Genomic DNA, 26,044 nt, shown 5'->3' on the forward strand with positions numbered 1-26,044 from the left:
GAGAGAGAGAGAGAGAGAGAGAGAGAGATACAGTACATAGGTAGGTGTTTCTGCTGGCACAGCACTTGATCAATGTAATTCTTATCAATCGGTTAAAGAGCTTTCTGAAAGGGAAAAAAAAGGTTTTTACACTCTGCAAATCTCCCAAAAAAGGCCCGTTTTTCACAAAAACGGGCTCTGATTTTTTTTTTTTTAAAAAGGCATGAATAGCCTTGGGGGGGGGGCTTGTAGAGTGCTCCTTGGGGGGGGGGGGCAAAAACAAGCAAAAATTGGCCTTTTTCATGAAAATGGACCCGCTCTATGTCCAAAAAATTGCATGCATAGCCTTATGGAAGCTTATAGATTGTTGCTGGGGGCTTGGGGGGTGGCAAAAAAACAGCCCATTTCTGCCCTCCCTAGCCCCCAGGAGCTCTCTGAAAGCCTCCATAAGGGTATGCACAGCCATTTTGGTGAACGTGGCGGGTCTTCGGTAGGCAAAAAATGCTATATTCGCACCCAGTTTTTCGGCCTCTTTTTTGAGGGAAAAAGGTGTGTCTTAGACTCTGAAAAATACGGTAAATCATTAGCTTTATGTTTAGAAATCTATGGATCATCTTATAATTTTGTTCCCAATAAAATGTTTCAAATTACAGAACTCATCTTGCATTCTTCTAAAAATAATACAATTTCATTTCTGTTCCCCTATTCTTTTCTAACTCACTGCATTTTGTCAATTAGCATGAGTTCCCCAAGCTCAAGAGGCTGGAGCATATACTACGGTACCATTACAGTTCTATCATAGAAGGTATGGGAGAATACCTCAAGTACAAATAAGAAAACATTCTATGTTATAAAAGCCCTGTTTTTTTTAATTTGAATAAAGGATGCTAGTGCCCATCCTCTTCCCAATCTCTTCTTTCTTTGAACAGTTATGCAGAGGAAAACTGTATTGAAAGCTTTGGGATTTCATCTGCAAACTTGCAAGCAAAGTTCCAATCAGATATGGTAAAGAGAGAACATCAATTTTGATAAGTTCATTCCTTTTTTCTTTAGAAACTCACATAATATTCAGGTTAGGTCAGAAACATTTAGCTACACGCATATGCAAATCAGACCTGAATGTGCAGATATTTGATGCCTGCATTATATTCATTTCATACAATTGTTTTTTAATACTTACTATTTTTTTTTCTTGCGGATTAGCTCCTGCAGCTCGTTCTCTTTGAGCCGGGACTGGTGTTTTAGGCTGTGACCACCCTGTTGGACTTGTATTGTTGGGGCTTCCCGACATAGCTGGTGGTGAGGCTTCAAATATTTAAAGAAAAAAGTAATAGATTCTAACAATACAGGATTCCTTCACAAGTAAAGATTGTAGACAAGAACTGGCATGAAACCTGCATATATTTATGCAGGTAATCCTCACTTACTGTATATACTCGAGTATAAGCCTAGTTTTTCAGCCCACTTTTTGGGCTGAAAAAAGCCGCCTCGGCTTATACTCGAGTCAGTGAAAAATTTTGCCCGAAATGGAGGAGAAAAAGGGGCGGGGCCATGCCGCTGGGTGACACTCGTGAATGGCCCAGTGCCCCTGTGAGTTTCCCCTCCCTCTGTGTCAGTTTGCCGCGCAGCGCGCACCGCACCATCCCCCCTCCTCATGTTCTAATGTAATGCAGGGCTGTCTACGATTCCCCTTCCTCCCCCTCCTGCCGCTCTGCAACGATTGTCCACCTCCTCCTTGTTATGGCAAGCAGCCACATAGCGATGTCCCACCTCCTCTGGTACAGTGATCCAATGATAGGAATCACTGTGCCGTGTGTCATAGGAGGCGGGACATCGCTCCCGCGGCTGCACAGGACATCATCATCACAGCGGGACATCAGCATCATGAGGTGAGTGAAGTATTTCATTGAATACACCGCTAGTTTACTGTTTTTCTTTGAAATAAATATTCAAAAACATTATTGGTATCTATTTTTATTTTTGAAATTTACCGGTAGCTGCTGCATTTCCCACCCTAGGCTTATACTCGAGTCAATAACTTTTCCAGTTTTTTGTGGTAAAATTAGGTGCCTCGGCTTATATTCGGGTCGGCCTATACTCGAGTATATACGGTAATTGCTGCCCTGTTTAGCAACCATTCACAGTTGTGACGGTGCTCAAAATTACTCAATCCTTGTACATATGATCACTGTAGCGTCCCACAACCATCTGACCACCATTTCTGCATTTCACTGCCAGCTTCTGACAAGCAGACTTAATGACTGCAGTGAAAAGTGATGTTAGTCGGCCAGAGTCACATGATGTCTCGCTTAACTACTGTGTCACTTAGTGACGGAGCTGCCAGTCCCAACTGGGGTTGTTAAGCAAGGACTACCTGTATACACCGCAAAATACAGCAGTTTCTCTTCAGAACATTCTGTCTGACCTGAGTATTCTAGATAGTTTGAGCTTTTCCAAACGTGCCTGTTTCAGGGACACTTTGGAACATTTCCTGTTTCCCAAAATATACATTTGGAAAGGACTAAATCTGGAAAATTTGAAGTAGTCCATTCTGGCAGGAAAATGAAAAAGTTGTGGATTGCTTCATTTCACACTTTTAAGGAGTATCTAAATTACCATATTTTAGTGAACGCACTCACCAGATTCACTGTGACTACGTATAGCATCCTGAAACAAAAGGGAAAAAATACTGTCATTCTTTCAACAATAACTTCTGTGAGAAACAGAACAGAGTAGCCAATGTCTCTGTAAGAGAACCTGACTCAGCAGCTTTGATTTTAGACTTCAAAACATCAGCCAAAACATATGGTGAGAAGGGATATTGGCAATTCAAAGCACAAGGAACCCTAACTGCACTTATGCAGCAATTATGACATGCTTAGCATTCAAAATGAGGCCCAAGTGATTTATTTGCAGTTTATACAGGAATGTCAAAATTGTTATCCGCATTTTTGTGCACTGCTTGTTTACAGGCAATCAAAAAATAAATAAACCAAGAAAAGAAGAACAAATGCATAGGACAGTTTTAATATTTCAAATTCATTTTCCAATAAAATGGTTTTTATTCTAGTATCTAAAGCAGATACTTTGCTGGATCTGTAAAAAAAAGAAATTCAGATGCCCTCCAGCATAGCACTGCTGCAGCTGAGCTGGTTTCTCTTTCTCTTCCTTTATGTTACGCATGCTAGTCTATGTAAACATGCACAACTGTGATCAAACACACATTTGTACTGATCCTCATCTGTCCAATACGGTCCAAATTAATATTTGGATAATTGACAGAAAGATGTACATGCCCAAATACTCCAGAAAAGAATACCCAAGGTCAAAATGTGGGCAAAATAATGGCTTGAATGGCTTGAAGATGATGAATTTGTTTGTCTCAGTAAATTGGGTACAAACCACTCAGATATTTTTTTTTGAAAGATAAGTGGGTGTATAAGTGAATGCAATCCATAAAACAGAAATAGTGAAGGTTCAAATAATTTTCTAATAAAGCTATGAAAAAGTTGAATGGAATCCTGTGTGAGAATTACATAATCTATTCAGTTATAAAACAACATAGGTTGTTATAAAAAAGACAATTGGGAAAAACTTCAGGTCCTAAGAATTGTGTGTAAAACCAGCTTACTTATTGTTTTCATTCTACTTTTTCAAGGCATAAAACCTTGAAACCTGTGTTCCAGATAATCAGCAGAGCTTCTGAAACAGTTCCTGCACATGTGCAAAGGGAAAAGAGCAGGTGTGCACACAAGGTTCACTAAATGATGCCTTAAATCCGTCAGAACTGAAATCAACTTCTTGCAGATTTATGTAGAACACAGGTTGCTTTCTGATTATTTTTTTAAAATCCATTCTATTTCCAGTGAGACATAGAACCAAGGTCCCAAATTGCTAATGCTAAAAATAAATGGCTGTATTTCAGCCATTTTGACATTATGTCTTACTAATTTGAAAAACACTTTCACTTCAGTTATGTATTGTGTGTTCTCTTTTAAAAGAAAAAAATATGCTGAAATCTTACTTTATATAAACCGAACTATGCAGGTTCCCATTCAACTGCTTAGTGAGAATCTATACTGATTCCTCGATAAAAAAGATGACTATTTCTGGCTCTATTTTTGTATATGCATTTAACCAGCAATTGGAAAATATAAGAGGATGACACTGAAATGAAAAAGTTCAGGCTAAGTGGCTATGGGATCTTATTCTATAGTGCTATACTGCAATTGAAATTCTACTAAATAAAAAATAGCCCTGATTTTTGTATTAGGGTCAAGCAAACATGCCACACCAGTACTTCAATATAAAGTTTCAATTAATTCACTCTAATCTGGTCAGCTGTTTTAGCAACTTTGTTAAATGAACCAAGCAAAGGCATCCAGATAATACCTACTCTTCCCCTTAAACAGAATCGTCTGCACCAGGACCTGGGAGAAGCATTCAGGCTGTTATTCTAGTTCAAAGCAATGAGAAATAAGAAAAGAACAGAAGGAGTAGTAAAAAAACAGTTTCCAGCTGCTAAAGATGAAAGAAGTATAGAACAGACTGTGGGGAGAGGGAGAGTTAATGTAGTAGCTAAGCGTAGGTTATACTATCTAAGAACTGCAAGAATTTTAAAACTGATGCAGTTGCCTCACAAAGTTAGCCAAGCAGACCTTCCATAGACCATGAAAGTTCCTGAAAGGGAAGTTTTCAAAATTATTTTCTTGGAGAAATTGGAGAGCAGTAAGATTCCGCTATAAGCCAAACTTGCATGCAAAACGGACCAATGAAAAAGAATTCAAGTATGTTGTGACTTAACAAAACACTTAACTGTATAAGAAAAACACTTGAAAAAACCCAATAATGCAAAATCAAGTAGAATTAAACTAATCAATTACATTTCAATTCTCAAAAATGCCCCCCTAACTTCATTCAATGAAAAATCAAGGGGGAAAAAATCAAAAGTATCACAGACAGACTCCAAGGAAAAATCATGTTCCCATTTTGTTCATCTCAATACTTTAGGAAGCATTTCATTGCTGGTTTCAGCATTTCTAGATGTGAGAACACAACCTATTTTATCTGTTCCAGAAAAGACAGATCAATGCACTGTACATGAATACAAAGAAAAACCCAACACATTCATGCAAATAGGACAAGGAACTCAAAATTCTAACACTGCCATGTCTATAAAAACTTTAAACTTGGTCACTACTACCTGGGGACATTTTTTTATAGAAAAGGCAAATGGCTTTTCCAGAATGAAAATTTGAACAACAGTATTATGCAAGAAAATTTTATTATAACAAGTCTCTGGATATCTTTCATAATCTCTTCCAATGCATTTTAATATTCACATACTTGAAACTTCACCAATATTAACAATATTCCCAAAATCTACATTGGCCACCTAATACCCTGTTATGTAATATCTGCATTGTGAAAATAAAATAAGTATTAATTTTTTTAAAGCTTTTTTAGTACAGTAAGTAAACATTAAATCTAAAATCTTTTGGATCTCAAGCAAACAAACATTTAACAATCTGTGTTTAATTTTATTCATGGCAGCCTTATAATAAGGCAGACTGAACAAACTGCTTTAGATAAAATAAACGGATTCCAAAATATTAAAATACAAGATATTATCATATTTTTCGAAGTATAAGACACACCTTTTTCCCCAAAAAGAGGGTGAAATCTGGGTATGTCTTATATATTGAATACAGCACTTTTGGCTTCCCGAAACCCCGCTCCATGCATCCCATTTTTCACAGAAATTGATATGCAGAGGGTTTGAGAGGCCTACAAAGTGCTCCTGAGGGCTGGGAAGAGCAAAAATGAGTGAAAACGGGCCCGTTTTTCACACAAACAGGGGTGTTTTTGCCCACCCAATCCCCTGGAAGCATTCTGCAAGCCTTCCAAACTCTCTGCACACACCATTTTTTGCAAAAAGAAATGGGCCCATTTTTGCGAAAAAACAGGCTTCCTAGGGGCCGGGAAGGGCAAAATCTTTTTTAAAAAATTTACCTTTTCAAAATCTTGGTGCGTCTTATACTCCAGTGCGTCTTATAGTCCGAAAAATATGGTATCTATTTATTATTCTATTTTTATTCTCAGAAGATGTATTTCCAGATTATTTGTTCAACTGCTAACATTGGAAAGAATAATGTAGCAGCCTTTTTATCTTAGAGAGCATAAATAGCATATTGTTGTGGGTCCTGTGATACAAAAGTTGTTCTTTATTCTACTCAATCAGCTATTGTAAGTACAGTTGTAATACAGTCATAGTTATAAAGTTCAAAATTGGCTCCACTGTTCATTAGTTAGCAGAGATAATAGCACTGAAAAGCTTGATATATTACTTGATTTAACATACATGGCAGCAATAACTTGTTCTTTGAACCTCTAATAGCATAGGCATTTGATAACTTATGTGAGGATGTTGCCTAAGAAATGTTTGAGAAAAGGGTTTTTCTTAGGCCAGGCACACAGTGAATGAACAGCATATAACTTAGTGTAATGATTTAAAAAATCAGAAAAAATACATCTGAATGAAACTACTTAAGAGTTATTAAATAGACATAGTTAGATATTGTAAAATACCAATTAAGTAATAGGGAATAATACCTCAATTATCCGGTTATCCACAGGCATAGTAGTACTGACCATGTGGACATTTGGGGTAGAGGTGGATCTCTGCCTTTGAGAAAGGGAACATTCAGGAGAAGGATTTGTCCCACTGAATGTGAAGACATGAGGTGTAGAATATCTATGTTGAGAACTAAGGAGAGAAAACAAAATTATAGATGCATGCTTTTATATACATATAAAAAATAAATCTTGGGGTACGCAAGATTTTGGATGCATTAACCTGTAAAAATCTATAGAACCTATTTAAGAATAACAAGTTCTCTAGAAATAAAAAGTTATTTTGGAAATGATCACAACTATGATTTTCCCCTTAATCCACTTTAGTTTTTTACACCCGATTCCCAAAACATTCATTCCCAAAACATTAGAGAACCAATTTTAAATTATGGCTTTGAATAATGACCATGCCCCTAAATTGCAGATTTATTCTCAACGATGGAGTATAACTCCAGGTAATTCTCGCCTAACATTTAACTATTTATTCATGACTGCCTTTCCAATTACTTCCCCATCATCTTTTCCTGTCTCTCCCTTTGCTCTTCATCCAGGCCATATGCGGAGGAGCACTGTGGCATTGTCCCACATGCCAGGGGTGAGAACTATGAGTGGCAGACAAGGGGTGGGGCAGTGGTGTGCACTAGGGAGCTTGGACAGATATGCATTATGCATCACTATTAGCTGGACACAAGGACACAAAAAAGGCCTGGCTCTGGTGGCACGAAAGAAGGGCATAGCTGGTAGTGACATGCAGTGTGTTGGGTATGGTAGTGAGTGGGGCGATGTGGCAGATAGTCCGGCACACAAGAGGGCAGAGTTAGGTGGGTGAGGTGGATAAGTGGAAGCACTTATTGCTTTAGATTGAGAGGCAAAGGAATTACTTCTTAACTTATGACAACTGTGCAAAGCTACACTACTTTGCTGGGCAGCCTGAAGTGGTACTGAAGAAATTAATCAATTTGAGATGAAGTATTCTTTCAAAAAAAAAAAAAAACATTTTACACACATGAATTTTGCCCAGAAATTCATAATACTGCTATCTTGTGAAAAACAGTAACAATTTAATATAACTTAAAGGGCCGCTTACTTAACGGGCATCCGAGAGACAGATTCACGTATTCGCCGAGTCATCAAAGGAGGTGCTGAGATACCACTATCACCAATATTTGAATGTGGAAATAATCTAAAATTAAAGCATCCAAAGAAAAAATTACTGAATTCAAGTGATCTTAACTTTTCAACTAGAGCAGTTATGTTTTTTTCCAAAAAGAAAAATCATCTTAGGAAAAATCATAATCAACTGACACAGTATTTAAGTTTAAAAATGCATTCACATGATACGCTATGTCATAACTAGAAGGTATTATATAAACCATGGTTAAGCAAAGTATGATTTAGCACAATAAACTAAGAATTCTTTTATTAATATAATATTTTCTCATTTTTTCTTGATAGCATTGTATCTTAGGTAAGGGAATAAGAATTGTTATGTTCCGTTTCTCATTTATCTTGAGAACCAGTTTTTATAAACAATTAAAATTATACATTTGAACAGTAATATAGACAAACTGTTCTAGCGCCCGGACAAGAAAACCACATGGGCATTCACAACCAGAAAATATCAATATGATACTGAAAAGACAAGCCACTCTTATTAGATCACTAATAAACTCCTGGAGAAGAGGATATTGCAAGTACATCAGTATTTATTGTGTGGTCCGATTAAAGCCAAAAGGATATGGCCAGAGGCAAAAGAAAAAGTTTAGTGCTAAAAAGATATGTGTGCCATTGGTATGTGGAATGTCACAACCATGAACCAAAGCAAACTTGATGTTATCAGAGCAATGGTAACAAGACTGAACACTGAATTCTGGGAATCATCACATTAAAATTTACTAGAATAATACTCCATACAATCAAATATTCTACTGCATGATCCAAATCTATGCTCCAGCCACAGGTGCAGAGGTAGCAAACATTCTATGTTAACACAAAACCAAAAAGAGATGTCACGTTCATTAAAAATGACTGGAATGCCGAAATTGAAAGTAATACAGTATCTGGAATAATGGGGAAATTTAGCCTCAAACAAAGGGGAACAAAAGAGTTCTACCCAAGAAAAAAAATGAATGTTTATACCAATATTTTCATTCCCACAACCTAAAATACTATTAGAAAACTATAAGACCTCAGCATCTCAGAGTAATATCTTATTATGGTTATGAGATGAAAAATAGGCTTAAGGGATTTAATTGATAAAAAGAATGCTTGAAGAATAGCGAGATGAAATTTGTGACGTGATTACAGATCAAACAGACAAAACTACCCCAAAATGCAGAGGCAATAGTTATTTGACACATTTAAAATAGCAGAAGATAGAAAACAAGAGAAAATTTTACCTAACTAAATGCTGAGTTCCAGAGAACAGCACAAAGAGATAAGGGTTATTTAATAAATAGTGATCCCCAAATGGAGGATAAAAATGGAAAAGACAAGAGATTTTAGTAACAAAATTACTAAAAATGAAGGAAAACTTTTAAACAAAGATGGGCATAATAAAATAAAAATAAAAAAGGCAAAGATCTACTGGAAAAAGAAAATATAAAGAAAAATTAGTCCAAACATATGAAGAACTATAGAAAATATCCAAAAATAAAAGATACAAAAGTTTGATTACTGAATTGGAGCCAGAAATTTTGGAAAGTGAATTTAAATGGGTTTTAGAAAATAATAACAATTAAGCTGCAGACATTGGTAAAATAACAATCAAAAATAGTTAAAATTTGTAAAAAAATGATGCAGTGAAGAGCTATAGATGACTTTAACCGGTTATCAAAAGCGCAGCAATAACCAAAGATTGAGAAATATCTATTTATCTTCCAATTTTGAAAAAAGAACAATCTATAGAATTTCACACTACAATACTGAACAATTGCACATATCTCACATGCCAATAGGATAATGATTTTACAGTCCAGATTTCAATAATAGAGAGAAGATGAACTGCCAGATGAACATGCTGGATTCAGAACTAAAAGGCATCCAGGATCATATTGCTAAGATCTGATGGATAATTTTAAAAAAGCAAGAGAATTCCAAAAAGTTACTTATATTTTCCCTATTAATTATACAAAGACTTTTGTGTGTGAAGATTCCAACTAATTATAAATAGCCCTTAAAACATGGGGGGGGGGTACCTTCTCCAACTCATTTATCTTTTGAAGTATTTTTATGATGACCAAGAAACTACAGTACAAGTAAAATATGGAGTAAAATAAAGCTGCCTGCTACTTGAAAGAAAGAAGGAAGACCGAAACCAAATGTTAAAGTGCAGAGATATCGAATTGGCCACAAAGATACGTAACAAAGGTACAAACCAAGGCCTTGACTTTCCCAGTGGTAAAACACTACTCTGAAAGCTGGACCACCAGAAAGATGGAATGAAGAAATGCTTCTCTACTATAGTTGCTAGAGAAAATTGTTTAGATTACCTTGGAATACAAGACCTACATTCAGTGAAAGATAAATTAAAACCATATTATTTATTGAGAGCACTAATAATGAAGCTAAAGCTTAAATACTTTGTATACAGAATGAGGAAATCTCTAGAGGAGACCTGAGGCCTAGGAAAAAAAGACAATTAGGGGGAAAGGGATCAGATGGTTAGATACTATAACCAGTGGTGGGTTTCAAAAAATTTTACTACCGGTTCTGTCGGCGTGGCTTATTTTTTGGGTGTGGCTTGGTAGTCATGTGACCGGGTAGGAGTGGTTTGGCAGTCATGTGACTGGATGGGCATGGCAAATTTAGCCGTCCATTTTGCCAATTTAGCAGACCATTAAGCAATACACAGCAGCCCTCTTTTCTATTCTTTTTAATGCTGCATTTGCTCTTGGTTGTTTTTTTTTACTAGGGAGGAGAGGTTGGCAATGCCTGGGGATTTCTGGGAATTTCTCCTCTGTATTAGAGACACTAAAAAAATCAAAATGATATAAGGTTTCCTGCTGCAGCAGGGGGTTGAACTAGATAACCTCTGAGGTCCCTTCCAGCCCTGGATTGCTGTGCTGTTTCAAAGCATCCTCTGAAGCTGCGTCTAATGCCAGGTTTGTGGTCCTTCCTTCCTATCTTTTTTCTCTCCCTCCCTCCCTGTATCCCGCCATCCATATCACATTCACTTTCCCTTCCCTTTTTCTCCCTTCCCTCCCTCTCTCCTTTCCATTATTGATTACTTAGCCTGAGCAAGAATAGCTAGCCGCACTTTCAATAAGCTCTCAACTTCATGCCAGAGGTCTTCAAACTTGGCAACTTTAAAACATGTGGACTTCAACTCCAGCAAAGCTGAATTCTGGGAGTTGAAGTCCATAAGTCTTAAAGTTGCCAAGTTTGCAGACCCCTGCTCCATGCACTTGGGGATCCCCAAATGGTGAGGATTTCTTCCTTTCTTCCTCTCTTGAAGTGTGTTTCCCCCCCCCCCCGCTTTTGCTCCCAGGGGGCTTCAGGGAGGCTTGCTAGCCCCCCACCCCAAGCTCTATTTTGGGCCTAGTAGGCCTCCCTGAAGCTGCTGGGAGCCAAAATGGGTGCCCCCCTCACTACCTCTATGCTCTATTTGGGGCCTTGCAAACCTCCCCAAATCCTGCTGGGAGCCAAAATGGGGCTGGTGGGGATCCTGGAAGGGGTGGGGGAAAGGAAGGTTGTGAGCCCGGTGGGAGGGGCACAGCAAGCTCTGAGGGTGGGCTAGAGAGACTTACCTGTAGGCAGGAGGAGGAGGCAGCTCAGTTGGGGCGCAGGGCAGGTACCATGTGGCAGCTTAGGCAGGAAAGCCACTCAGGAGGTGAGGAGTGACTGGGTGGGCAGGGCATTTGCACTTAAATGGTCTGCGCATGCACACAACAGTAAAAAAGGGGGGGATTACATTTTTCCATGAAGATTGTTCTGTGCACGTGCAGAACAGAAAACCAAGATGGTGGCGCCACCAAGGATAGTACGGTCACGTGTCTGCTGGAGTTACTACCTATTCGCCCGAACCGGACTGGACCAGTAGGAACCCACCTCTGACTATAACTGATGACACAAATATGAGGTTATGAGAACTCAAAGAAAGAGTTACTGACAGCTGATAATGGTGAAATGATAGCATCAAGTTGGAAGTGACTGACAAAAGGAATACGCAAGATTTTGGATGCAAACAACTTTGAATTTGAGGCGCTCCCATTTTCAGTCCAAAACAGTTACTTTAAAACATGCTATTTTGGGTTCAAAGGGGAAATATTATCAAAATGCTTGAAACCACACATAATGAATGCAGAACAGCCATTCTGAACGCAAAGCAAGTCATTTTGATTTTAAATGCTTTTGCAGATTCTTTGCAGAAATGTGTAAATTGTCATTCTATTACAAGAATTATATTAGCTTAATAGAGATTTTTAATATAATGTCAGAACTAGTACAAGAAATAAACTAGCAAGGAAAAGAGTACAAAATTAGCAAAGACAAAGGACTAGTAAACCTGCTTACTCACTGCTTTAATTATTGTTTACTGAGCAAATTACATTTGGTTTAGCTAAAACATGGAAATCCATATATATCACAATTTCTAAACCACCATGGTTGGATTCACCACACCAAAATCAAATAAAACACATTTTGGTTTTCCGCGATGGCCGAATCAGACTATAAAATAAAAGTAATTACAATAAAAAGTTGTTTTTAGATTCTATATTAAGTACTTCGCTTTGCATCTTTGAGCAACACAACCCACTATAAATTTAGCTGTAAAGTTGCAGCAGTGAGTGAAATGACAAAGATTCTAAACAAACAGGAGGGGCAGCTAATTTTACAAATACTTTTCCCCATTCCTGATATTACCTGTTGAAACAAGCACCAGAATTAATAACAAAAGAAAAACAAACAACTGAGTACTTTAGGGAAACTGCACTGGCAACAAACACAGACCAAAGCCTAGCTCCTGCCAGGTGTACTAAGGACAAATAAAAAATACAAAAGATGTAGCTAGATGATTAAAATAACATGCACACAGTTACTGCAGATCAAGTCACAGATGGAGGCATTAGATAGGAACTAGGCAAATTGAAATGATAATAGCAAACAAAGTAGTTCAACCTTTCAAAAAAATTCCTTGCAACTTTTACATAGTTTAGGAAAGAATCATCAATCAACCAGGCAATTCTTCAATAATAGGGTGGCCGTATTTTTTTTTTTTTTTTAGCAATCAGGATTCTGCATTATTTCAACAAGTAGAATTACTTCTATCCCAGATCCTCAAAAGTCCTTACAAGAGTTGCCGGATATTGCTCCAGTCCACACACATAGTTGGAACTTTTGTGCTGCAGTGCTCATGGAATTTGTAACCACAGGTTTGACATCGGAATCCATTTAGTAAAAACTTCTGACAGATGTCACAGTATGCAAGCTTCAGAAATGTTTTCCGTGCCTGGAAAATAATTGCAATTGTTTGTCATTTATGTTGCCAATTACAAAGAGAAAAAAACTTTCAATAAATGTGTTTTCAAAAACTAACTTTAGTTTATATTTTCAAATTGCTTCAGTACATTTTCATGGGCATTCAGTTTTTATAATTCTAAGGATCATGATCAAATGTTAATAAGCACACAGAAACAAGTACATGCTCAAACAGGTTTCTCTCTGTTTGTATGTATGATATCACATGGAGAATTCTCAAATTGTCCTTTAATTACTCTCCCTCCCCCCCCCAAAAAAAACAAGTACATATTGCATTTGCTAAGAGTTATCTTTTCTTCTCACTATGTACCATATCAATTTCAAAGATTCTTTGAAGTTCAACATACCCAAAAGGACAGAAGTTTCAGAAAGGCTAACCCATGCTAAATTTACAGATGGGTTAAAAAAATACTTTGGAGTATCTTTATATATCCTAGCCCAATGCCTGCATTACTAAATGAAAAGACAAAAGGATCGTGAAATTGTGTTCCAATTTTTGTACACTGATGACAAGGGCTTTTACATCATATAGAGAACTACACATTTCATACAGAGGACTGCATGAAGCAACGTTTAGAGCAGTGGTTCTCAACCTTCCCAATGCTGCGACCCTTTAATACAGTTCCTCATGTTGTGGTAACCCCCAACAATAAAATTGGTGTATCGGTTCCCAAGACCGTCAAAAATATGTATTTTCCGATGGTCTTTGGCGACCCCTGTGAAAGGGTCGTTCGATCCCAAAAGGGTCCCGACCCACAGGTTGAGAACCACTGGTTTAGAGTCTTTTTTTACATTTTTCTCACCAATTTTCAGAAGTTTCAGAAAAAAGAGCTGAAGCTGGCATGTCCCCTGCTCCCTCCATACTTTCATTTTGTAATACCTGTACTTGATTAGTGAGAATGTTCTATTACAATCATTAGGCCAAGATTGGAAGAAGCATTAAGCACAGCAACGATCCAAGTGCATACAGGATCATAACATAAATTAGAGTATTTTTTGCTTCTTTCTTCATGCAAGAAAAGGAAGGTCAGAATATCTTTGACTACTACATATTTACGTATATATGTACCAGGAGAACCTGTTCACAAATTTGCTGCTAAGATCTATAGAGGAGCATGAAGAATGGAAAAATCACTAAATGGTTAAGAAAATTAGTTTGTGTTATTTACATTAATTAATAAAAAAATAATTTTCTAACAATATAGGCATTGATGCACAGATCAGAGGAGGGACTGTACTTTACCCCTGGCTACTTTGGGTATAAAATCCATCTACAACTACACTTGTGACCATTTTAATGGACATTTAGAAAGGAGAGGTTTTAAACTACACTTGGTAATTCTTAATCTTGCAAGGGAAAATGTCAAATGCAAACAAGAAAAAAACTGTAGAAAAGAAAAGGACAATATACTACAAGACTAATGAACAAAACTGTTTTATATTAATATTGGAAAAATCAGAAAACTCAACTATATTGTAGCTTTCTGATTTACATGTTTATTTTGTGAGAAGACAAAATAAAGGATAAAGTCTGTATAGAAATCTAGCAGCATTAGATAAAGCATTTCCATAAAGCATTTCCAGTTCTTCTATACATACAAAAGATTAACATACGAAGTTATGTGTTGTGAGTGGAACATGATCAAGGAAGTCAACTTGTAACTCTTCTCCAATCAAGGATGCAGCATCTGTACTCCAATCCAATCGTGCTTTTTTACTAAAAAAAAAAAAAAAAACCTCTCTTAAATATCTGCAAGTATTCACTTTCCAAAGAATTATGGGAAAAAATTATTTGGAAACATCATTTATTTCATATAATTGTTAGTTAGAAGCAGAACTACCTTAAGATACATGTGAAAATGTATTTTACTTTCTAGGCTGATTCAAAACTTGCAAGCAATAAGTTAGTATTATAATTGTTCATGGAGGCCAAGAGTGGCACATGATAAACTCGATTTCATTGAGGGCTGCATCAGAGTTATGTTTGACCTGGGGGGGGGGGGCAGCTTGACATCACTCTTGTTGGGGGCACCTGCCAGTGAAAACCAACTCCTAAGCTCAGTTTTCGGCTGTGATGGCCTCTTGCAACCCTCTGTCAGCAAAAACAGGTTGGGAGCACCTTCCACAGCCCTCGCGAGCTCTGTTTTCAGCTGTGATGGCCTCCTGCAACCCTCTGTCAGTGAAAACAGAATGCCTCCTGCAGCCCTCACAAGCTCAGGTTTCAGCTGTGATGGCCTCCTGCAGCCCTCTGTCAGCGAAAATAGAGGTTGGGAGTGCCTCCCGCAGCCCTCGTGAGCACAATTTTCAACTGTGATGGCCTCCTACAACCCTCTACCAGCGAAGATGGAGGGCCACATGTGGGACGGTCCTTCAATGTTTCCAGGGTAGCCCCGCTGGCCAGATCTAAGCACCCTGTGAGCCAGATTCAGTCCCCAGGCCTTGAGTTTGACACCCCTGCCCTTGAACCTTAAGTTATCTGGAATTTACATGTTCAGGAGAAGAAAGCAAACTGACATCATCCATGATTTGGGCTTAATGTGGCCTTCAGTATAAGCCTTAGAAGGACTGACATCCTCCCCAGCAGCTTTGTATAGAATTATGTGATCTCATCCTATAGAAAGCAAAAGAATATCTAAAGTGAGAATCATAGCTGATTTATAGAAGAAGGAAAAAGTCCTGTTTTAAGAGAAGAATCTGCAGCTGCTACATGAAATGAAATATAGTAAATATTATCTTAAATAATCTCATGGGATGAAATTATTTATATTCAATTTAATTCCAATACTTACCCTTTGTGTTCAGTAGGTAACTGAAAAACAGCACAGCATTCTGGCTGCAGACCTCTAACTTTGAGTGCTTTCATAAGACAGTCATGAAGAGTCATTCCATTACGTACATTTACCTGTTAAGCACAAAATAAAGTTTTTCTATTTCTAAAAATATAAATAATTTATCTTCTTAATCTTCATATTTCAATTATAGAACAATTATTCTTAAATTCTACAAACTCAATTTGTTAGACGATAGCCAGATATCTTAAATGTTGGTAAACTCGTAAGGTCAATGCAGTGAATAGAACTGAAAATTCATCTCCTTACTATTGTCAATTTTCTTTCTTTCTTTCTTTCTTTGGCATCTCTCCCTGTAACTCTGTATAGTTTTACATTGGAAAAACTAAATGCAAAATGCATTAAAGATATTGACTTCTGACCACAATTGGGACCAGAATTTCTATTGCTGAGCAATAGAAATTTTTGAATGAGTTACCCCTGATTTTACAGCCTTTTTTGTCATTGTTAAATTAATCACTGCAGTCATTAAGTGAATCCAGTTTCCCCAATGACTTTGCTTATCGGAAGTTGTCAGGGAAGATCGCAAATGGCGATTATGTGACCCTGGGACACTGCAATCATTGTATATTCATGTTGGTTGCCAAACATCCAAATTTTAATTACGTGTCCATGGGGATGCTGCGAACACCAGTCAAAAATCAATTTTTTTCAGTGCCGTTGTAACTTTGAATGGTCACTAAAATAATTCTTGCAAGTTGAGGACTACCTGTAATTACAATATAGCAGCAACTCTAGGAGAGATTTACTTCTCAAGGGAGACACACATACTGTCCATTATGTTTGTTAGGGGTGCAGTTGCATTGGTACTAAAGCTGCATTCATTGATTGTTCTTGTATCTAATTATTTTTGCAGGCTGGAACCAGGATGAATTGGAGGAAGAAACTGAACAGAGATAGAACATTAGAGATAAAACATTATTTGATTGGGAGATAAGAGTCGATGTAGCCAGACTTTTGCAGAGCTGTAGTAACTATAGGGATTACTTGTACCTGGATATTGATGAGTCCAACTTATTTTTAATCCTTGAGGAATTCCAGTCACACAAAGTGACCATGTTATTTGAAGACTGGTTTATCAACTTTGCCTAGCCCCAGAGATACAGTTCTTGTGGCATCTGCCTCAGTTCCATCATATCTGGATTACTGCAGTATACTCTACCAACATCAACTTCAAACAATACTTGAAAACTACAACTGGGTCAAAATGTAGGAGCCCAATTGTTAACAGACACTGCACTGAGAATGTAGGTCTGATCTTCTGAAATAGCTACTGTGTTTTTCAATTTGTTTCCAGGCTACAATTCACACTGCTACAGATGATCTCCAAAATCCTAAATGGCTTAGCATCAATACATTTAAATGAACCTCTTTTTCAATCTGGACTCAATGCTTGGTCGCATTGACCGATGATCTCTGGAGAGCCAGAGATGGAGGCCATGCGTCCATCCTGGTTCTCCTTGACCTCTCGGCGGCTTTCGATACCATCGACCATGGTATCCTTCTGCGACGACTGCGGGAGGTGGGGGTGGGAGGCACTGTTTTGCAGTGGTTCTCCTCCTACCTCTCGGACAGGTCGCAGTCGGTGTTGGTCGGGGGGCAGAGATCGTCCCTGAGGCCCCTAACATATGGGGTGCCGCAGGGTTCGGTCTTATCCCCCCTACTATTTAACATATACATGAAACCGCTGGCCGAGATCATTCGGAGGCACGGGATAAAATACCATCAATACGCGGACGATACTCAATTGTATCTGTCCACCCCGTGCCAACTCAATGAAGCGGTGGACGTGATGAACCGGGGCCTTGAGGCCGTTAAGAACTGGATGAGTGCTAACAAACTGGTACTCAACCCAGACAAGACCGAGTGGCTGTTGTGTTTCCCTCCCAACAATTTGGCCAGTGTTCCATCGCTCAGGCTGGGGGGTCAAATTTTACACCCCTCAGATAGGGTTCGCAACTTGGGAGTCCTCCTGGACCCACAGCTGATTTTCGACCATCATTTGTCGGCTGTGACCAGGGGGGCATTTGCCCAGGTTCGCCTGGTACACCAGTTGCGGCCCTACCTGAACCGGGAGGCCCTCGCAACAGTCACTCGAGCCCTTGTGATCTCTAGGCTGGAATACTGCAATGTGCTCTACATGGGGCTGCCCTTGAAGTGCATTCGGCGACTGCAGTTAGTCCAGAATGCAGCCGCGCGAGTGATAGTGGGCGCACCGCGGTTCGCCCACATAACACCCATCCTCCGCGAGCTGCACTGGCTACCTGTTGATCTCCGGGTGTGCTTCAGGGTATTACTTACCACCTATAAAGCCCTCCATGGTAGTGGATCTGAGTACTTGAGAGACCGCCTCCTGCCGATTACCTCCCTCCGACCAATTAGATCGCACAGATTGGGCCTCCTCTGAATCCCATCTGCCAGTCAATGCCGACTGGCGACTACGCGGAGGAGAGCCTTTTCAGTAGCAGCTCCGACCCTGTGGAACGACCTCCCCGTCGAGATTCGCACCCTCACCACCGTCCAGACCTTCCGCACAGGCCTTAAGACCTGGCTATCCCGTCAGGCCTGGGGATAAGTTTCTAATCCGCCCCACCCGAGTGTTGAGTGTTGAATGAAAGTTGTGTTTTTACTGTTTATTTTATTCACATATCGTTTATGTCTCTGTATTTCACCCCCCTTCTCCTATGAATGTAAGCCGCCCTGAGTCCCCTCAGGGAAAAGGGCGGCCTATAAATCCCAAATAAATGAAAATGAAATGAATGGAAACTGTATTTGAACTGTATTCCGATGGATTGTTTGTTGGTGTTTCCAGTAGAATGCACCTAAATTCTGAAATTACATTCACTTGGAAATGATCTCATTTCTTCACTAAAATCCTCTAAAAGTTGAGAAAATCTTCAGTTCTAGGAAGCTGAATTTTCTGACATATCATATTGACTGTATATATAGTAATATACTGATTTAACCCCTTGCTCTCTTGTTGCTTATTACAGTTGTTATTGCATTGGAATTTATTCTGCTCTTTTGGGGCCTCCAGCACTCATTTAGACATTTTAAAGCTCCAAGAGATTGTATTATGGACATTGTGGCAAAAAAATTTAAAAAATCAGGATGTGACTTTTGTGTTAAGAACTAGGACAGTAATGGTGGAGGAATGGGAATACAAGCCCTCTATAAATTAAAAAAACCTCACAATCACTAAGGAGAAATTCCCTGACAGAACAATTAATCAGTGGAATGGCTTGCCTTCAGAAGTTGTGGTGCTCCTCACTTGAGGATTTTTAAAAAGAGATTGAGCTAACAGCCTGAAAAGGCATAGGGGTTTCCTGCTTGAGCAGGGGGTTGGATTACAAAATCTCCAACTTGGATTACAAGGTCCCTTCTAACTATGTTATTCTGCTATTTTAAACCAATACTTTATATCTATGTATCTTGTTGCAAATTGTGTAAAGCTGTATAATAGAATAGACAAAATACAATTTCTATGAATTAATATTGTTAGCATGGTTTCCTATCAAATCCACAATTTTAAATTCTGATTGAGAGGAAACCTGGTAATTGTTAATCTTGATAATCAATTATGTAGATAATTAAGGCAACCAAGGAAAAAGAAAAATAGACATGATAGCTTCTGCCTTTTTAAAAAAAAAGCAAAACACAGTAGACAGCCCAGCAGCTTTATATCTATATTGGGCTTCTTTACAGTACATAATCTACCTCAAATTTAAGCATTTTTAAACCTAAGGTTAAATTCTATACAAACAGAGAAGGATTGGAGAATGCCATCACTGTTTCATATTTGGTCAAAAAAGAAAAAAAAGAGTAGGAAGTCAGAGAAGAATGCAAGAATGCTATTCAGATGGGAAACACTTTTTAAAATAATTTCTATGGGTAAAATTAAGATTCTGTGCAAGATTACCATCACCATGAGTCCTGAAGCTTGTCAGCCATTTAACAAAAGAATCTATTTAATTCTTGCTACTTTGCCTAAGCTTATGTGATTTTTGCTGCTGATGTTTAATGACATATATTCATAATGTGGATAAAAGTCTAAAATTCTTTGAGGTTCAATTCAGTAGTCTCTTTTAAGCCAAGAGCAAAACACAAGAAACCATCTAATGTCCAGAAAGGATGCATTAGCAGGACTTACTCAAAAAAGAAGATACACATATATTCAGAGAAATTACACTAGTCTCACTAATCTTTCCAAGGTTATGTTTTTGTGTTCGTGTTCGTGTTCGTGTTCGTGTGTGTGTGTGTGTGTGTGTGTATTGAGTAAACATGTTGAACAAAATGTCAGTGTATCCATTCTGGACTCTTCACATTTAAACATTTTTAGACTACTGGGGCACTGGAATGTTTATGAACGAGTAGGGAAAAAACAGTGAATCTTTTATTTTGACCAAAACAAGAAACAGACTCACCACTGTGCGTTGCTTATTAGGCAAAAAAACACGAATAGTATTATTTGTCTTGGAGGAATCTAAAAGTTTCCCATCATCAGATGCTCTGCGCTGATAACCGAATTGTTCAACAATGGTAGGTGAAATACAGCTGGATCCATTGAAGACAGAATCCTTTAATCCAATTCCATCAGGAAGAGTCTTCCAAGCTCCGTGAATGTGGTCCATTGAAGCAGCTTTAAGCAACCAAACCTTTAAGAGAAAGACAAGTCTCCTCAGGACCATGCTGAAACCAGTTTCTCATTTTGCGATAAAGCAAGTATTTGAAACACCAAATGCAAAGTAAAAGATTTATAATTCAATTATTAAATATAAGAAAGCATCAAGAATTGTGGGGTTATTTTTGCCTTAGCAGATGTACACTGATACACAAACATATTTAGCAAAAGCAATAGCACTTAGACTTATATATCGCTTCATAGTGTTTTTACAACCCTTTCTAAGCAGTTCACAGAGTCAGAATATTGCTCCCAACAATCTGGGTCCTCATTTTACCTACCTTGGAAGGATGGAAGGGTGAGTCAACCTTGAGCCTGGTGAGAATCAAACTGCCAAACAGCAGCTAGCAATCAGCTGAAGTAGCCTGCAGTGCTCTACTCTAATCATCGTGCCACCTTGGCTCTTTATTTCTGGAGCAGAACACTATAACCACCAATAAGATCAACTGTTTACAGGTAGTCCTTGGCTTACGACACCAATTGGGACCAAGCAAGGCAGTTGTTAAAAGAGTCACACCAATTTTACATATTTTTTTTGCCATGATTGCTAAGCTAATCATTGCAGCTGTTAAGTGAATCATGCCATCTTTAAGTGAATCTGGCTTCTCCCATTAACTTTGCTTGTTGGAAGTTAGCTAGGAAGATTATTAATAGCAATCATGTGAATCCTGAATGTTACCACTGTCATAAATACATGCAGTTGCCACATCTCTAATTTTTAATCACATGACCATGGGGATGCTGCAATGGTTGCAAGTGTGAAAACCATTTTCAAGTCATTTTTTTCAGTGTTGTTGTTACCTCAAATGATCGCTAAATGAATGGTTGTTAAATCAAGAACTACTTGTACATTTCTAAGATTTCTACATTATTACTTCCTTGAATCAATGGACTAAAAGCATTCACAATGGCAAAAGACACACTAAATAATTAATGACTTGTTTTCCTATTTTTCTCTTGAAGAAAATCCATATATTTAGGTTATATATGCTTCTTTATAAGTCATAGGAATTTAATTCAGTACATGAAGGACAATCTTTCATTTTAAATCTCCTGTCCACAGCACATATAACAGTCATGCAATAGAGGGAATAGGATTGACATTTTCAGACATTTACTTTTTTGAAAAGGGAGGCCATGGTTTTTAGATTTAAAACTAAAGTAAGTGTATTAAGCCAAAATACTCTTAAGTTACATTCCTTTAGTCTCATTTAAATTTAAATTGTGCTAAGCCATGATGCGTCTTAACATAGTAACTGAATCTATCCATTGCAGTTTTGTATTGCATGGACCAGGCTATTATTACTTATTCAAACATACAGTACATAAAAATGTTTCTGACTTTGTATGGTGTGGGAACTCAGCTACTAGTGCCTCTGTTCTCTTTTTCCACTACAATTTATAAAGAATTAAATGCAGACATTTTTTAGAGAGAAAATACACATAGCCATGCCTAATCAATTACACAGACTACTTTATTTCAGTTCTAATAACAGACATATTTGCTTGCTAACAACTTCTTAAAAAGGTAGTAGCTCTGTCTTCATGCTCAGTTTTGGCCTCCCCAGCCTCCAGAAACACTCTGCTGGCCAAAAACGAGACGTATGTAGACCTCCCAGGGCCTCAATGCGGCCGGTAGAGTGCTGCAGGGGGACTGGACTGGAGGAGGGCTGCCCGCTCACCCACACGCTGGCTAGACTAGCCCAGAAGCACTGCGTCCCCTAGTCATGGGCTGGATGCAGGGCCCGAGGCGGAGGGGAAGGTGAGCAGGTGGCCATCAGGGGAGAGTGTCATGCTGTTTAGTAGCTCCTGTGGCTACAACACAAACATTCATGCTGCCTTGAGTCTTCAAGTTTCATGAGACAAGAGATGTTACTTTTGGGGAAACCATGGGATTGCCCCGCCTCCCCACTGGCCTTCGATGTGCAGCTCGTCGGCCTCCAAACATCAGATTCTCACCACCCAGAACCAGCTCAAGGGTTCCTTCCCCCCCAGGGGGCAGAGAGAGAAAGGGACACAGAGAGAGGGGGGAGGAAGAAAGGGAAAAGAAAGAAGGAAGGAAAGAGAGAAAGAGAAAGAGACAGAGAGAGGGGAAGGAAGGAAGGAAAGCAGGAAGAAGAAAGGAGAGAGAGAGCGAGAAACAGAGAGAGGGGCAGAGATAGACAGAGGGAGGGAGGGAGGGAGGGAGGGAGGAAGGGAGGGAGGGAGGAAGGAAGGAAGGAAGGAAGGAAGGAAGGAAGGAAGGAAGGAAGGAAGGAAGGAGACAGAGACAAGAGAGACAGAGAAACTTGTTGATTGTAAGCTGCTTGGGGCTGAGAAGAATTGCTGCAAAACGGAGTTTTAAGAAGTGGACCACTAGACTTCTAAACAACTTAAAAAACAATTTATAAAAAGAAAAGGCAACCAAAAGAGCAACATGCAAACAAAAGCAAATAAAACACCCCCAGGAGCAAAACAAATTAAAGTTTAATTTGTGTGTATTGTTTAATGGACTGCTAATTTTGTCACGCCCACTCAGTCACATGACAATCTAGCCATGCCCATCCACTCAGTCCGCTGTCCCCCAACAGTGTGAGGGACTGTGAATTGGTCCCCCGTTTAAAAAGTTTGAGGACCCTGATTTAAAGGCCCCTTCAGCAACCATTCTTGCTTATATGGAACCCTCAAATCAGGAAGGGATTAAGTATTGAACAGAAATTATTTCACATAAGCTTTTTTAGGTTTATGTTACATAGTGTTAGGAGCCACAATCACATATTTGAATTTCATTTCCGCACGTTCTCATGGGTTTCAGTGTATTAACCATTCTTTTCTGAACAACAATTCGCACGTCCTTTTAATCTAATAGACTATAAGATTTAGAGGAAAATATATCCCAGAGGTCTACAAAATTCATGCCATTATTAGTAGATACTTTAAATAATTATCTCTGGTGAAGTGCTTCTGAAATGTATGCAGAAATTATTCACACATTACATTAAATAAGCACCCTAATTAGTACATTTGTAGTTATAACAATATCAACATTTTATAGGTCAATAATGATGACATCAATAACAGTTCATTGAATTGCCAGTTCAAATGGTTCTCTTATCAAAAGTGGCAAAGAAGGTGAAACATTATCAACCTTCAAATGTTGATGTTTGTTGTTCGCCACAGCATAATCAAACAACCTGCAACGTGTACTTGATATTCCTTGTCTATCCTATTTGTTTAAAACATTGATAACTCACCCTTTATCTAGAAAATCAAGCAAGCTCTGTCCAAATATCTTCTTCACAACAAACCTATGAAGTAGTTTAGATTGAGAGACAGCAAGTGGCACCAATGATTTTCATGACTGAGGATATTTGACATAAAGCTTTCTAGTCTTAACTTGGTTTTTTTAACAGAGAAATTTTAACATGCTAGAGGCTCATCATTGGATTTTGTAGTTATGGTGGTACACTGCCTATTCACTATGAGAATCTCAGGTTCAAAAAGTGCTATCATTGACCTAATCTACACTCTAAACACAAAAATAAGAAAAGCTGTTTGGAGAGTCTAACTTGCTGTCCAAGAACTGGAACTCCCCAACTGCGTCCTTTTAGGGCGACTTGAGTTTTTTAAACTGGGCCTCTGAGGGGAGCAGGAGGCATGGCTACACAATCTTTGAACTCAGTCCTTCGGCAGCAAGCTGAAGTTAACCCATGCTTGGACACTCCAAGCAGCGCCTAGGAGAATCATATTACTACTTATTTTACATGGTACACCACCAAGTATGACAAATCAAAATAATACATTCCTGATTGTATTAGCAACAAGAACTGAGGATGTTATGTTGAACTTGAACTATCAATATTGCATAGCATGTAATCACCACCAAATTATCAGCATAACCTCACATTATGCTAGGCACAAAGTACATCATTTATATAATGGCAGCAGAGTGGCCCTTTGAAGCGGGATATAAACAGTCCTCTGCTAGAAATTCCACAATGGGAAAGTTCTTTGCCCTAATGAGCTTTTAAAAATGAGATGTCATTTCGCAAAAAAGGGTTGTATGCAGTTTGGGCAGCAAACAAATTTTATATTATCACTGCAGTAACCATAAATTGAAAGGTTTTGAGAAAGATCTGTATGAAATGATTTTTTTTTTCAAAAGTACACAAACATGTTATTCCAAAAATAGAGAGAGACAGATGACTATTAGGAAAAAGTGAATAACTTTTTCATGGAAAGTTAAATGTCTTACCAATTAAACTAAAAAAAACTCATTTTTTATGATCCTGTAATCCCTTAATTAAACAGCTAAAACAATAAACACATGAAAAATAATATAAATAGTTCTGAAAATATATTAAGGAATTTGGAAAGTTTCCTTTTATAATTCTTCCATATACAGTATGGCAGAGATATAATTTTTACTGGTTTTATTATTTATGTCTGATTTTTAATATGTTGCTTTTTGTTTTTACTTTGTAAAACCTGCACTTCATAATCCAATCCTCATTTTCAAGGTGTGATTTTTTTCCTTTCAAGTGTCTTTATTTTCAAGGGCAGTATATGTTTCAGAAATGGTACACAGTAAAAGACTAAGGGCTGGAGTCCACATATTTTGCCATAGGGATGCTGCCATCACCATCCTGGCTAGAACATGCAGAAGTACTTACTGTGTGGAGCTCCGTGATCATGCACTGATATCCCATGCTCCTGTTTTCAGCCACATCTCCACCATGGCAAATGTATGTGCTCCAGCCCTAAGAATATCAAATGCAATATGTCCATCATAACTAGGCCACACCAGGTTCAGTGATAAAGTGATATACCATACATAATCTGCTCAAATTATTAACTATACTCCTCAGTACATGATAAATTTCTATTTCCCATCTTAGTACACTCCAAAACTTCAACATTTCGCTTTGGTCTCAAGTTTCACTATATCACTGAGCTTGTACCATGACTAATTACTATGTATTTAAATAGGGTTTTTTTTTCTATCTATGTCCACCAAAAGCTGTTTAGAAGCATACAGAGGAATCATCCCTCCCACATATGCATTTTTAAAAGAATATTTTCAGAATTTTAATTCAGTATAATTTTGAACCTTAACAGTAAGATTTATCAAGAAGCTCTTCAGATACCAGAATCATTTATTTTTTACAAGAAGATGCTTGTTTGAACTCTCAACAATTTATCTAGATTTTGGGTCAGACATTAAGATTCAAAGTCAGTGTAGAGCATGAGTATCAAATTGGCCTCTGGGCCAGATGCATCATGCACAGACCACGCCCACCCTAGCTCCGCAAAGGGAAAAAATGTCACGAAACCTCACATGACAGCAATGTGATGCCGCAAATTTGACACCTGTGGTGTACAGGATAGATTGATTACTGAAGGACGTTAACCATGGGAAAAACACAAGATAAAATTTGAAAAC

General features: G+C 38.2%; 1 protein-coding gene across 5 annotated transcripts in view; it reads right to left on the reverse strand.

The window, feature by feature from the left end:
• Nucleotides 1–26,044, reverse strand: part of RAF1 (Raf-1 proto-oncogene, serine/threonine kinase) — a 57,897-nt gene that overhangs the window by 14,788 nt on the left and 17,065 nt on the right. For 3 of the 5 annotated variants that reach the window (XM_032208874.1, XM_032208875.1, XM_032208878.1), the window contains exons 2-10: nucleotides 25,275–25,361; nucleotides 20,366–20,596; nucleotides 15,882–15,994; nucleotides 14,707–14,809; nucleotides 12,906–13,063; nucleotides 7,700–7,795; nucleotides 6,592–6,745; nucleotides 2,619–2,646; nucleotides 1,160–1,284 (exon numbers count right to left, since the gene is read on the reverse strand). In XM_032208874.1, coding sequence (XP_032064765.1) covers nucleotides 1,160–1,284; nucleotides 2,619–2,646; nucleotides 6,592–6,745; nucleotides 7,700–7,795; nucleotides 12,906–13,063; nucleotides 14,707–14,809; nucleotides 15,882–15,994; nucleotides 20,366–20,596; nucleotides 25,275–25,310 — 1,044 coding nt within the window. In that variant the 5' untranslated portion in view covers nucleotides 25,311–25,361. The remainder of the gene's footprint in view (nucleotides 1–1,159; nucleotides 1,285–2,618; nucleotides 2,647–6,591; nucleotides 6,746–7,699; nucleotides 7,796–12,905; nucleotides 13,064–14,706; nucleotides 14,810–15,881; nucleotides 15,995–20,365; nucleotides 20,597–25,274; nucleotides 25,362–26,044) is intronic. The other 2 variants (XM_032208876.1, XM_032208877.1) reach the window with 1 other exon arrangement.

This window comes from Thamnophis elegans, chromosome 2, assembly GCF_009769535.1.
Source record: "Thamnophis elegans isolate rThaEle1 chromosome 2, rThaEle1.pri, whole genome shotgun sequence".
NCBI lineage: Eukaryota > Metazoa > Chordata > Lepidosauria > Squamata > Colubridae > Thamnophis > Thamnophis elegans.